Genomic DNA, 14400 nt, shown 5'->3' with positions numbered 1-14400 from the left:
TAGCAGGAATCGCTCTCTGTAGTATACTTGGATTATAACTGGATGACCTCTGCAATGGAGCCGCTGACCCATTTTAATGAAATGATTTTGCAATTAGATTCGATGGACTAATGTGTTCTTTCCAACATTTTTCCCCCTGCTGTTTTTGTTATTGCCCTGGTTTGTAATAACGAGGGGGTCGGAGTGCGAGATTTTATACGAGTGGGAGCCAGAAATGTTAATCACGGCGTAGGTACATAACCGAAAAAGTTCGTTCCCCAGTCAGAGCCAGCCTGAAATGCCACCTCCATCACTTCATATTTCATTACCCTAACTACCCAGGGTTTCTCGGAGCCATTTGTTATGCCTAATGCTCATAACTACCCAAAAGTATTTTTAACTTTTCCAGAGCTTTAAAAGTCAATTTCAATCTCAATGCATATTTGTCACTGCCAGAAATACTTGGGAGGAAAGGAGTAACTGAAATAGGCTGTTGCCTCTTCTCTTTGGGGGTGTTCAGACAGGAGAGATCTCAGAGGATTTGAATAAGCACCATAAAACCAGACCCCGGCTCGAACGGGTCTTGGGATGGCTGATGTCACCTGGCATCCTGCCTGCTCCGGTCCCTGGAGCCCTCTCCCCCTTTGGCGGGCAGCTCAGAACAACAACACTTTGTACGTGAGCACAGAGAAACTTTAATAGACCAGGGGAGTGGAAATCCACAGCAACGCAATTTTATTTTGAATCCCTGCCCTGCAGCCGCTTCCCAGGAGAGAACGTATGCAACATTTAGATGGTTATGGGGTTGGGGCAGGTAGGGAGCCAAGGCTCCCATTCTTTGGATAGCCTTGGCCTTGGCTGCAGAGGCCAGCACTGTTGAATGGAAGTCGCAGATCTACCATTATGAGAGGACCAAGGACCTGCATGTGTCTAGTGCTCTCCTCTTTTACCTCCAATGTCCCTAAGATGGGCGGGATGAAAGAAGAAGGAAAGGAGTAAAAAGAGAAATTGGGGGGAGTAGGAGGCCCGCCAGCTTGAAGAGATAAGCAAAGGTCACAGGTAATGAGTGGAATCAAGAGAACACGGCCAGGCACACAGTTACCCACTTGTGGGCAAAGGCCAGGGGACCAGACACCAGTGGCTGGAAAACACCAACTGTTCACCAGGAGTTTGGAGGTCGGTTGGGCAGATGGCTATCCCAGTAAGCTCTTCCTCTCAGAGTAATATGAACGCAGCCATCTGCCTGGAAGCAGAGGATAATGGCTGTGGCCTGCAGCTGGGCGTTGCCTGCTCACAGCCAGCTGCTGGAGGACCAGGGAGGCACCCACGGAAGGGAACGTGTAGACCCACTCCCAAAGGCCTGGCCCTGGCATGGTGGGGCAGTGTCGAGGAACTCAAAATGCCCTCTCTGTTCAGAGGGAAAGGGAACTTCTTCAGGTTGGAGGACCTGTTCTGCACCAATGGGTCTTGGTACATTCACGCTGGAGGCGAGGAGCCATTTGAAGACAGATGCGTACTCTCTTTCTGGCTCAAGTCATTTTCTATTAACAGAAGGAAGCTTGCAAGGGAGTGTTATAAAAATTTTTTTTGACTCCCTATCAAGTCAAGTTTGAGTTTATAATTCAAGGCAATGGGGCTGTCCATAGCTGGGAAGGCTGAGTATTACAGAGTAAGATGACCCTGGGCCAAGTTAGTTGACTTCTCTGAGCCTCAATATGCTCACCTGCAAAATGGGACTTAGTAAATACTCTATAGTCTATAGTGAATACTCGACATATGGTAAAAGAGCTCAGAGAGGTACACAGGGCTCTCCATTACTCAGCAGTGGTTAGGCCCCTGGCTCTGCGGCTAACCTGAGAGACAGGAGGCAATGAGAGTCACACATCACCGTGGGAGCCCAGAGCCCAGCTCTGGGGCTCACGCCAGGGTCTGGTTCCCTCCATGGCCCTCTCCCACGAAGGACAGGACACGGCCTCCGTGGCATGAACCGACAACACTATCTCTGGTTACACCGCGTCTAGGATTTATCAGGAAGAAAGCAGCATGAGAGGGGCCAAGACCCCCTCTCTGTCACTATCAGAGGCAGCGGGTTTCTGCGCAGCCCCCACGTGGCACTAAGCTAGCACCACCGAGGAGCCTGGCACTGTGGCCTCACGTTTACTGTGCTTGGAAGGTCAAGGGAACAGCCTGGACTTCAGGCTGCACGGGGGCCAGGGCCAAAGTACTCAGGAGGGGAGGATCGGCTTCCAGAAGGAGCCTCAGGCTACCTCCCACGGCTCAGGCTCACGCCAGGTTCATCATTCTCATGCTCACACGAATCCCTAATGCTTCCAAGAAAAATGGGGGTGGGCCACTAGCCGTGTGACCTTTGAGGTAGCTACCACTTGCAAAAATGACCTGGGGCTGGGACTCTTCCACAAAACAATGGGAATATGCCTTGGGTTTACACGCCCTTCAAGTGAAAGAAGGAAAACAGTGGTTTCTGAGCTCAGACTTCACCCCTTGGCTGGCATCCAGACTAGATGTGGGGGAGGGCGACCCCATCTGGGACAGGAGATGTGCATACAGTTCTCAGCTTGCCCTGGTGTGTTTCTCCATCCCCATTTCAGCCCATATCTGCTACCTGGAGGGGGTGGAGGTGCCCTGTGAAGCCCTCGAGACTCCCACCCCCCTGCCCTTGGAGAGGCTAGCCCGGGAGAGGTGGGTCTGCAGGTGGTGGGCTGCGGTGCTCCAGAGCAGAGAAGAGGTGTCCAGCGGTGTTGGCGGCGGTGGCGGGCCATGCTGCAGGAGAGCGCGGTGCTTTCCGCGGTGCTTGACAGAACCATGTTCCGTTTCCATCGTGCCACCACATGGTTAGATCAAGCACAAAGGAAAGCCCCGCGGTGACCGGTCAGAGTCAAGGTCAGGAAGCAGCGTCAGAGAGAGGACAGGAGCGCTCAGAGGAAGCAGCGTGGAGAAGCGGAAGTCGGAGCAGGCCCCCACTGCGTGATTAGTACCAGGAGCGGGGTTCCACAGGAACACTTCCGGAGACGGGAGCCCCCCCGACCCTCGTACCCGCCCAGGGGAGACATGGGAGGAATGGAGAAGAATGAGTGGGAGACCGTTGGACGCCCCCTACTCAGGAGTATCAGAACAGAAAGGATTCTTCTGGAGGTAATTATGACCACAAATGTCTGTGATCATATCACAGGCCTGAACTGAGCCTCTGGACTCCGCTCAACCACACCACTGGACCCGGCAAGACGTCAAACTTAGCAGAAGCATCTTCTGCATTCTCTGCTACATAGGACCCATCCCCCAGCAGAGTGGATCCAGAGAAGTCTGTTCTCAGACCGTGGTTCCCAGTGGTCTAGCAAAGCCGCAATGCTCTTCTTTAGAAAATGTCCCTCTGATGTCTCCTCAGGGTCCCCAGAAACCCTCTGGCTGACAGACGTTCATTCTAGATCGCTCAAGGTATAGTAGAGAAAGGTATAGTGGGGCACAGAGAGAAAATATATGTTCCTAGTAGGGAGAATGTGGGGGAAGCCATGGGGCCCTGGCTTTGGGACTGAGAAACCCACAATCACTATGATCACAGGGGAGGTGACCGGCGACCCTCATGATGAGAAATCTCTTTCAGAGTTAAGAGAAGGAAGAAAAGGGGGGAGACCCAGATGCTAGGGTCCTTCTTGATTTCCCAGTTCCCTTCATGACTGTGAATCACGGGGTGGGCTGGGGGGACCAGCAGCCAACTTTTCTGGACGCCATGGACCCAGGTGAGGGCACCCAGCCTTTATATTCTTATCTGCAACAGGTCAGGGGCAGTTTTTATGAACTTCTGCCCACGCCATTGGGAGGAGATGTGTGCATCTTGAAAAAAACCAGAGTCAGCACCAGGTTACTGGGACCCTCCCTGTCCTGCCCTCTGACAGGAGGGACGGGGCCACTGTTCCCCCATACTGTGTTTTGGGGACAAGACAGTTGCAGAACCTTGACAGCATAGAGGTCATCTGCGACGACTGACCAGTTAGTCAAGGTCACTCCAAAGCCGTGGATCTGGCCCCACCTCTTGCTAAGCCCCCCATATCTGCCCAACTAGAGTTGGTCACTGGAATTTAGATTTTGCTTTGACTCCCTGCAACGCACCCCCAGAGAGGCAGGGCTCTGTAAACACTCGGGTTTGGGGATTTTGTATTCAAGTGTGATCAGGCCCTTAGTACCAAAGCAGGGAAAATCCATCCCTTTCATGCCTCGGCCCCCCAAAATTTCCTTCTCTTAAAATTTCCCCCCTTAAAATTTCCTTCTCTTTCTCTTTGGTTCCCCTTGTCAGAAAGAAATGGAGGGGCCTGGAAGAAAGTCATCAAGAATCTTCGCAGTATGTCAGAAGTCCTGGGTTGCAGGTCTTGTCTTGAAAATACCACTCTGTAACCTTAGATAAGACTTTTCTGCTGGGTGGGCCTCAGTTTCTCCCTCTCTAGCGCAGACCGGGTGACCTCTGAGGGCTTTAGAGCTGTGATTCCCTGAGACGTGTCGTGCTGTCTGCTCTCCTCGGGCACATTGAGTGCAGGGAGCACACCACACCCTGCGCCTTTCTTCTCGCCAACTCCGTCTCCACGCACAAAGTGGGGAGGCATCGTGGAAGGCAGACAGCATTTTCCAACCGCTAAGTGCTCCCCGGAGGATGGGCTTGGGGTCTCAGGCAGCCAGATGGTGCCTTCTGAGGAGGACTTAATCTGATGATCAGATTAGCCTAGCCGGCAGCATTCACCTCGAACCCGGTCTTGCTGCCCAGGGCAGCGGATGCAGCTGATAGAGACAGACACGGGGCAGCTGGGAAGCCAGACACCCAGCCTAAGGAGGAGCTTTATGCGTTGCAAGAGCAGCGCTCAAATTGGCTCCTAATTACATCAGCTGTCTTTGCAATGGGGGTGCTCTTAGGGGGAAGTAAAACGCAGACTTATTATCTGTCAAATCCAGTACGTGTCACCTGCTCCTCCTTCTTTCTTCTTCAGCTTCCTGGAAACACAGAGCTTTAGATCTATGGCCTCTGTATCCCTCAAGGCTAAGCAGGTCTGGGCCCCAGTGTCTCTCAAAGCCAAGGCCTTTGGAGTTCAGCAGCAGTTAGCTCTCTCTACCTCTCCTGTCTGCAGCTACATAGAATGAGAGCATACACATTGTTATATGTCAGGATCACCAGAGCCCCAACTTCCTCTGCCTTGATAGGAATAATCTTTCTGCTTAGTATTGATTTTTTTTTAAAAGCTAACTTAGGGCAATCCAAAGACCCTGCCCCTTTTCCCTATTTGTTTCTTTTTAAAATTTCCAACCATTCCTACCCCACATAGGGAAAAAGAGCCAGGATTCTGCCCGTGCAAAGGCAGGCAAGTAGTGGCAGAGACTTGGAACCAAGCTCTACTGTTTCAAGGTCTACTTGCTGTTTCCTCTCTCTCTCCTACTTTGTTCTGTCTCTGCCCAGCCCCCAACCTCAGCCTATACTCATGCCTAGGCAATTGACAAGATCGTGCCCCTGGGAGGCACCAGTCCTCGGACCCTGGGCAGATTCCATCCCTGCCCTACCCCCGAGAGATGTGGCATCAACCTGGAGCCTGAGACCATGACTGGACCCCCGTGAGACTGATGGGTCAGGGATGGCAGACAGCACCCTGCCCTCCTTGGCCTCTTAGCACCCCTCTTCCCTGAGCACAACTGCTGGCCAGAGCTAATTAACTCAGCCCTGGCCGGACACGGGTAGGAAGAGAGAGGGCAGAACGAGTAAGAGGTGTAAGTCATGAGGAAAGAGCCTTGGGAAAGGATGGTTGTGCCTCAGGGGACAGCTCTGGGCTGAGAGAGCACCTTCCTCCCTGAGATGCTGCCAGCCCCAAGAAGGACCTGAAGGAAAGCGGTCAGGGGGTGGGGGAGGGGCGGGGCCATGAGACCAGGGAAGAAGGTCATTCAAGCAGCTGGGCCTCCTTCTCAAAAGGCCCTTCTCTCCTACACGCTGCGCGGTGTTGAGGAGCGAGCCAGACCTGGGGTCCGGTCCTGCCTTCACTGTTTGCTTGTTGTGCCCCTTCACCTCTGAATCCCCAGCTCCCTCTGCGGCAGAACGGGGAGCTCTCCTGCTGATCTCACAGGACTACTGGAGGAAGCAAATCAAACCGGAAGCACTCAGCACAGTGCTCGTCCGGGGCAAGAAACCGCTCTTGTAACTGACACTGTTATTCTGGGGAAGACGAGCTGAGATCAACGTCTCCTACTGCCACAGAGTCGCTGGGGTACCTCCAAGCCCTCTCGAGGTATTTGCTTTTGTTGAAAAACATAAAATAGCTCAAGTTTATCATTCTGGAGACACGGACTGAAGAATCTGACTCTGAGGACAAGAACTACGTGAAAGAAGCAGAAGTCTGTCTGCTGCCTCCTCCCCGCAGCCAGCGCCCACGCTGGCCTTCTCCCAGGAAAACTCACTTCCATAAGACGCTCCGGGTCGGGGCAGAAGGACAGTTCTCACTGACACACAGATGGTGAGGGTTGGTTCCAGCCCACCTCAGCACACCATACTATCACACTCTCACCACTGGGAGCACCAGGCAGCTTGGTGACTTTTTTTCCAGTAGCAAATGACACATATGGTAGTCATTTTTAACGCCTGTTCATCCAGCTCTTGGGTCAAGGAGAGCTACTTCTCTTTCCAAGACGAGCCGAGTATTCCCCCTACCATTCACTCCCGGTGTCATTTCTGGGTGCGGCAGAGGGGCAGGTTTCCAGAGAGAGAGCGCTTGGGAACTAGAGAGCAGGGCATTGCTTTCTTCCCAAGCAAAACTCTTTGCTGTTCTCTCCATAATCAGAATGCACCAGTCGGGGCGGAGGAGATAGCAAAAATGCCTGGGAAACCTGTAATACCACTCTGGTCTCAGGACTGTACCAAAGGTGGTTTGAGGGGGGATAAGAGCCCCCCAAGATTCCATGCTTCCTACAGTCTGGCCTGGAATATATGTATTTCTCTATCTGCCACTTGGGGAGCATGCTTTGGAAACTAAATAATAAATAAATAAATCACAGCCTCTAAAGAGCACATGTATGAAGGCCGCCTCATCCCCTGGCTTCTCCCTAGCCCTGGTGATGCGCCGTTGCCTGCATTCTGTCTCTTCTGAAATCGCCCACCCCTCCTCCCCACAATGCTTTTATTGTGTGTGTGTGTTTTATTTTAAATCCATAAGCTAATTGGTTTTCTGCAGGGCTAACTGAATTTCCCCAATTTAATTTGCAAAGATGCTCCCCAGGAGCCATTACAGCGCTAGCCGTCCTCCGGATTGGATTACCGGCCTCCCCGGGGCTGCTGCGCTCGGAGTCGGGAGGTGGGGCCCAGCCCCGTAACCTGATTACCTGAGCAGCGGAACTTCTTGCTCTTGATCTGGCTGATGCGCTTGTTGGCCAGCCGGCGTGGGCTGCTGCAGCGGGCCCCGCTGGTCTCGATGGGGTTGTCCTGGAGGTAGTCAGCCAGCCACTTCAAGTGGCAGTCGCACACAAACGGGTTTTGGGCTAAGTGGCTGCGAGAGGGACAGGAGTTCATCAGGAGTGACCCTCGGTGCCGCGCTCCGCCACCACCCTGCCCGGCGCCGGGCTCTGACCTCCCAGTGCCGGGCTCCCTCCCTCGTCACCCCGGGAGGCTTTGGGGGACATGGGGGCTGCTCTCAGACAGGACCCAGAGGGGGGGGCCTGAGGCCTGCTGTCTGCAAAAGACAGCCACAGGTGCGGCGGGCATCCGGGCTGGGGAACCAGCCTTCTTACTCTCCCCACTGGGGGCAGGACCCACCACTGACTGTCTCGAATCTCACCCACGCCAGTTCTGATGGGCACAGCAAGTTGCAGGCTTAGGGTTTATGCTGAGAGCAGACTGCATTTTATTTCTCCAAGCTCAGTAACACCCGGCGCATAAAGCAGCTGGCACGGCGGCGGGCACATGGTGGGTGTTCCATATATAGTATCCGGTTTGGTTGCTGTTATCCTCAGCATCACGAGGGCAGCACCGTGGGTCTGGCTTCCCCCGGCTCAGAAGAAAGCGCTCCGGAGCGCCGTACCCAGCGCCCGGCACGTGGTCGGGGCTCAGTGTGCAGCAGCTGTTCTCTCTATTGGCTCCCGTCTCTGGCCACAGGGGCGGTAAGTGCCAGATGACTCAGAAGGCCTCCAGAGGCCCCCAGGTTCATGGGGAGGCCTGGGGCTGGGGCTCTGGTTTAAGCTTAGGGGTGGAGCCATCCAAAGCACCTGCTGAGATCCGTGCTCAGGTGTCACCTCTCTGATGGCGCTATTTATGAACATCTGCAGAGCTTGGGAGTGAGGAACTGCCCTCTAAAAAGGGAGGTGAAAAAGTCCCAAGGTGCTGGTACCAGAGGGTTGGTTTTGCAAGGGGTGGTGGGGGCAGCTGTGGGTGGGCAGGGCAGGGGTATCAGCAGAGATGGAGGCTGCTCATAATGCAGTGGCCACAGTGGTTAAGAGAGCAGGTGAGCAGCAAAGAGTTCACATCCTGTTTCTTACTAGCTGTGCAACCTTCAGTAAGTTACGCAACCTCTCTGTGCCTTGGTTTCCTCACAGAGAAATGGGGGAATCATAACAGCACCAATCTCCTAGGGCTGTTGTGAGGCTTATGGGTTGGAACACAGGAAGACCACCCGGTGGGCACCGAGCGCAGGGGCGCTGCTGCTGTCCTTAGTGTTCCGTTCTCGCTGCAGGTTCCGGGAACCTGCTTTGCCTGTGTTTTGAGTGTCCCCTGGGACTGCGCGTTTGGGGCCGCCTGCTGCCCGGGCACCGCTGGCGCTCGAGGCAGCGTACTCACAGCGTCTGGATGGCCTGCAGGGGGGCAAAGAGCCCCTTGCTGATGGTCTGCAGCTTGTTGTCATACAGGGAGAGCAGGTTGAGGTTCTGCAGGTCCTGGAACGTGTTCACCCGCAGGCAGTTGATCTTGTTGGCGTTGAGGAGGCTGCGGGCAGAAGGGAGGCTGGTGACTCACTAATGGTGGCTTTACCTGCTGAGCAAGGGCTGTGTCGGGTGGGACTCCCCAGCGCCCTCCTTGTGGCCAGGGGCTCCCGCCCTGAGCAGAGAAAGAGAGGGACTTGCGTGCCCGGGGCCACCGAAACTCTGGACAGGTCTGGGCCCTCACGCCCCACCCCTGCCCCAGTCACCGTGGACGCTGGGCAGCACACGGATGGCCTCGTGCCTCCCCCTGCACCCCGGCCTTGGGGATGACCCAAACTGGCACCCGCTTTCTGTATTAGAAGGCAGAGCTTCCAGGAACACCTCCCTCCAAAAAAGAGGGAAAAAATCATTTGGCACAATTGTTTTGAAGCGTTAGTTGACTGACTGAGGGTAATTTTGATTCAGAAAATTCCTTAGAGTTCTTTTGGCTCACTGATTTCCATTGGAAATCTGATGAACAATATAGGTCATCCTCCCAGGAAAAAAATACAGCCATGGGTAGGCATGTGTGCATCCACATACACATTCTCTCTCTCTCTCACACACACACACACACTCACACACACACACACACGGAACCTTCTGTGATTCCTCAAATACACCACATGCATTTTGGTCTAAGTCCTCTGAACATGCTCTTGACCCTTCTTCATAAGGTGGTTCCTTCTCTGCCTCTGCATCTCAGCTCAAAGGCCGCCTCCTCCGAGAGGCCTGCGCTGACCCCCTCACCTCCGGTACGACCCCCAGGCCCCCGTCATTGTCTCTCACAGCCCCCTGTTTATTTCCTTCACAGCACTTCTCCCAGTTTGTGGTGAGACGGTATTTATTCTCTTTACCATTCACGTCCCGCCCAAGACCCGTGAGCTCCATGAAGGCACAGATGACACCTATGTTATTCCTTCCTTCGTTCTCAGTGCTCAGCACCAGCATTTCTCAAGAAATATACTCAACTCCATAGGCAACTCCAGGGGGCCACGCTCCTCTAAAATGACACCCGTCCCCCAGGCTCACCCTTCCTTGTCCATGAGGGACCCCATTCTGCTGTGGTTTTAGTTCTTCAGAACCTTCCCCCACCAAAAAAAAAAAAAAAAAATCCCAAAAAACAAACAACAACAACAAAAAAACCCAAGCATCAAAGGAAGCTGCCTTTGCAGTGAAATGCTGGTCCAGCACAGGTGAGGCCTTGATGGTTACAGGAGTGTTTTCCAGAATGAGGCTGGTAAGGCAAGCACTTTGGGTCCTAAAAATTTCCTTTATAATCCTAGACTGACTAGCTGTGCCCTCGACACTAGTGTAAAATCATTTCTCAATCACTCGTGAATGAAAGTGAGGGGGGTAAGACACAAACCAGCAAAAATCTTGAATTTTAAAAGTTTCTGTTTTCAACGCTGGCTCAGGGCTTCCCGTGTGGGAAGGGACCCGTGAGATTTATCACGGGGTGGCTTGCCTCCGGAGGCTCCTGGTGCCAGGGTCCGGGGGACTGGGGTTGGGAACGGAGGGGCTGCTGTGGGAGCGGAACCACCCGCGCCCCCTCGCCCTCCTCGCTGCAGGCCTGGCCTCCCCTCGGCCCCGGCGCATCGGGAGAGAGGCAGGCAGCCGGGGCGGTGACGAGGGGAAGAAAAACTGCCTGTTTAATCTGGCTAATAATGGGCGGGTCCCAAGGGTTCACGCAGATGTCCTCTTGCCTCGCAGCAGAAAAAAGCTCATATTGCTAGAATACTTTCCATGTTTTCCAACCTGCTTTTCTGACATCCTGTTTTTCTCACAATAACCCAGGCAGATGGGCAGAGCCAGCCTCACGCGTTACAGGTGAGGAAACTGAGGCTGAGAGGTTGGTGGGCTTGCTCAAGGTCACACGTTTCCAGGGAGCATGATGGAAGCAGTTATGGCAATTGAGGTCTCTAGAGGTTCTTCATGAACACCTTATCTACCCACCCGCCCCCATCTGTCCATCCTCTTTGTAGCAATTTCCCCCAATAATTTCCTGTGCTTCATATATGCTAGTCAAAGTCACTCCACTCGGGGGGCATTCCGAGGAGGATGCTACGGAACAGGGAAACGGGGAGAAAGGCAAGAGGCTCCAACGGGACCAAGCCCCCACAGGGGAGGCAGGGACCCTTCACACACACACACACACACACACACACAATTTTTTTGGTTCTCTGGTTTTAAAAAGAAAAATAAAGTACGTAGTAAGTGATTTGTTCCAAATCTTGATGTTCAGGGCTTTCTGAGGGCATCACCTTGCTAGGGAATACTGAGCTAACCAAGGAGACCAAGTCAGAGGTGCCAGACTCATAACCTGAGGATAGACTCTTCCTTGCTACATACTGTAAGACCCCACGTGCAACTCTGTTCATTCAGCCCTCCCAGTGTTTTAAAAAGTGGGACATTCCACTCCTCTCTTTCTCTCTCTCACATACACACCATATTTCTGTTTTCTCTTGGAAAAAAAATCAGAAGCACCAGTAATATTGGGTCCACTGGAGGTAGCCATGAAGTGGTTGCTCACTTTAGAGAAGACATATGCTCTGTCTGCCACAGTCCTCACCATTCCCTACTGTCTGCCCATCACAAGTTTATTCTACCTTCCTTGCCTGAGAAGGCATTTAGATTTGACACCCTAGTGGAGATTCATGAGCCCAGTTGCAGTACTTGGTTCTGGCAAATGCGAGACACTAGATAAGGAGGATAGCCACAGGGAGGCGGGAGTGGCAATTCTGACCTGCCTTGAAAGGCTATCCAAACTGCAGGCCACTCTGGCAACCCTCCGTACCCATCAAAATGATCGAGGCTTCCTTTTCTGAGCCAAGTGCTTTCTTGTTCCATGCTACTGCTAGGTCTCTCAGCGTAGGGTGTTATCACAAAGATGTGAGGCCTCGAGACAACCCAGGCTGGCACAATTACTAGGCAGAGACAGTGTATGAAGCAGGGGCAAAAGGAAACACAAAGGGCAGAGGCTCCTGGTCACTTATTGTCTCCCAGGATGTTTGGCTCCCTAAGGCAAGATGCATAGGTGCAGGGAGAGAGAAAATTAAGCTGCTTATCTAGATTTAGACGCCCCGAGGACAGCCTGACTGATCCGCGGCACCAGCTCCATCCACAGCCTGTCCTTCTGTCCTCTCTCCTCTGGGAGGAAGCTTGGCAGGTACTCAACTCAGTCTGGCTTCCATGAAAGGATCTCTGAGCTCTCTGGTACATGGGCAAGAGTTGCAGGGGAATTTAAAAGAGAAAAAAAACTCTATGATGGAGCAGACAAAGAGTACACAACTATTTGAGATGGGGTTCAGCAATTCTGTAAGAAGTTCTGAACACAGGCCTCTTTCACTGGAGGGACTAATTCTGCCTCTCTTCCCATCAAGGCTGCTTCGTCTGTCCTGGGTCGTCCCCCTGTGCGGAGCAGAGGTGTAACCGCTGTGTGAATTAATAACAATGCAGCGTCATCTCCAGAGACCACAGCTCTGTGTGCAGCCCCGTGCCGAGTGTTTTCCAAAGCACCGCCCGTGAAGAATTTTCTCTCACCCTCACAGCAGCACTATGATTGTCCTCGTTTTGCTGATGAGGAAGCTGAGGGTCAGAGTGGTGATGGATTCAACCGAGGTCACCCAGTGAAGCTCCAGCCTGCCCGACTCCAAGGTTCATCTCTTATCCACTCTGTAAAACCCATATTCTCTCTCCTGTGCCTGGGGGAAGGTGTTCCCTGTCTCTGGAGAGTGGCTGTTTTTCACCAGCTTCGGGATGCACCTGGGCACACTGTAGGTAAACGGAGGTCTGGTTGTGCTGGAAGACTGCTTGCCTCGTGACTGTGCAGAGGTACCAGGAGTCCTGCTGACTCTTAGGGAGGACCTGGCAACAAGCTGGCGAGATGGGAGGACTTTGGGGACGCTTACCAAACGGCCATTGGCACAAAGTGGCGGGCTCTTCACTGAGGGGCCTGTGCCTGTGCAGAGCAGGGTCTCAGCCTTCAGGGATGGCGGACTAAGCGCCCGCTGGGGAGCTGGCATGCTTGCCCTGCACTCCCCTGACCCTGAATTCTCACTCTCCTCTGTGCAGAACAGGGGACGGCGATGGAGCAGTGACAACAGCACCCCTCATTCAAGCCTCATTCTAGAGGCTGCCTGATACTCAAACTCAGAACATTGACACCCAACTGGGTCTCAGTTTGATCCGCTGTTGGACCCAGTGGGTGGGGGAGGGGTTGGAGGTGTACTGTGTTCACTTGCTGCCGGACCACCTCCCAAAGGAAACTCAGAGGCCATATAAACCAAAAAGAGAGGGAAGGGCCGGGATGATCGGGCCAGGTGAACAGCTGGGGCCACACGACCCAAGAGGTAGTAAGCACTATGTGTGGCCGGGCACTCGCCCAGCTCCTTACAAATATTAACTCACTGAAATCTCCCCACAGCCCTCTGAGGTAGGTGTTACCTCCGTCTGACAGATGACACCTCTGGGACTCAAAAAACTTAAGTACCTTTGATGAAAGTTGCACACCTAGTAAGTGGGAGGTTGAGATTTGGTTGGACCCATGCCATCTTAGTTCAAAGACTTTACTCCCACCTTGATGCCCATTCAGAGACTGCAGAAAGTACGTAAAACTTCGAGGTAGAAGAAGTAGGTTTTTTGCAGCCAGTCCCATTAACTTAGTGATGAGTCTACAATAAAACGAGAGACAAGAGCCGCGCTGCCGTCAGAGGAAATTAACGAGAGTGGGCGAACGCTCTGCGAGGCGCTCTGCCCCCGGCCTCCCTCCCACTTCTCCGAGCACTTTCAGCTTCCACATATGTTCCATGTCAAGAGGTATTAGCACTCAGCCCATTGACTAACCAACAGAACGATGCTGCGGAGAGAGAATCCTTTCCAGGAGCTGCTGCCTTCAGAAAAAGGACGGCAGGAAATGGAAGCCATTGAGAGCTTCGGCGCTGGGGGAGAGGAGCGGTGGGGGATGAAAAATCCCACGTCCTGCGCCGGGGCTAAGGAGGGGACACGTGACTCCAGTCCTGCTGGGGGACCGGGCCTGGCCTGGCCAGAGAAGTCCCAGGTGCTCTCATCACTTGCAGCCTCATTCACTCAGGGTCCAGGTAATGGGGGCGATGGGCCACAGGAGGGCAATGGGGTCCACTCTGATCTGTGAAAAGGTTCCCCATCTCCAGTCTCCTGGTCAGAGTTCATAATGTAGCAGCTGTTCTTACTCCTTTTTGGGGGTGGGGAGGTAAATAGGTCGTCATCGTTTTTTTAATGGCAGTACTGGGCACTGAATCCAGGACCTCGTGCATGCTGAGCACGCACTCCGCCACTGAGCTATACCCTCCTCCCCAGCTGTTCTTACTCTTTATTGGTTCCTGTCTCTGGCTACAGGGGCAGTAATGGGGTAGGGGACCACTGAGGCCCCATTTTTAGCCACTGCCCTTGCCCACATCTCCTCCTCAGCCAAGACTCCCCTGAGCTCATAGCCGTTGCCGCAAGGTTTGGAAAACA

At 53.4% G+C, this 14400-nt stretch overlaps 1 protein-coding gene across 2 annotated transcripts in view; it reads right to left on the bottom strand.

Annotated features, from left to right (window-relative positions):
* Positions 1 to 14400, bottom strand: part of SLIT3 (slit guidance ligand 3) — a 572835-nt gene that overhangs the window by 81696 nt on the left and 476739 nt on the right. For both annotated transcript variants that reach the window (XM_031689760.2, XM_072947253.1), the window contains 2 exons: positions 8786 to 8929; positions 7339 to 7502 (listed from right to left, as the gene is read on the bottom strand). In XM_031689760.2, coding sequence (XP_031545620.2) covers positions 7339 to 7502; positions 8786 to 8929 — 308 coding nt within the window. The remainder of the gene's footprint in view (positions 1 to 7338; positions 7503 to 8785; positions 8930 to 14400) is intronic.

This window comes from Vicugna pacos, chromosome 22, assembly GCF_048564905.1.
Source record: "Vicugna pacos chromosome 22, VicPac4, whole genome shotgun sequence".
Lineage (NCBI taxonomy): Eukaryota > Metazoa > Chordata > Mammalia > Artiodactyla > Camelidae > Vicugna > Vicugna pacos.
Note: the sequence above shows the minus strand (reverse complement) of the source record. Positions and strands in the feature narration are given on the sequence as shown.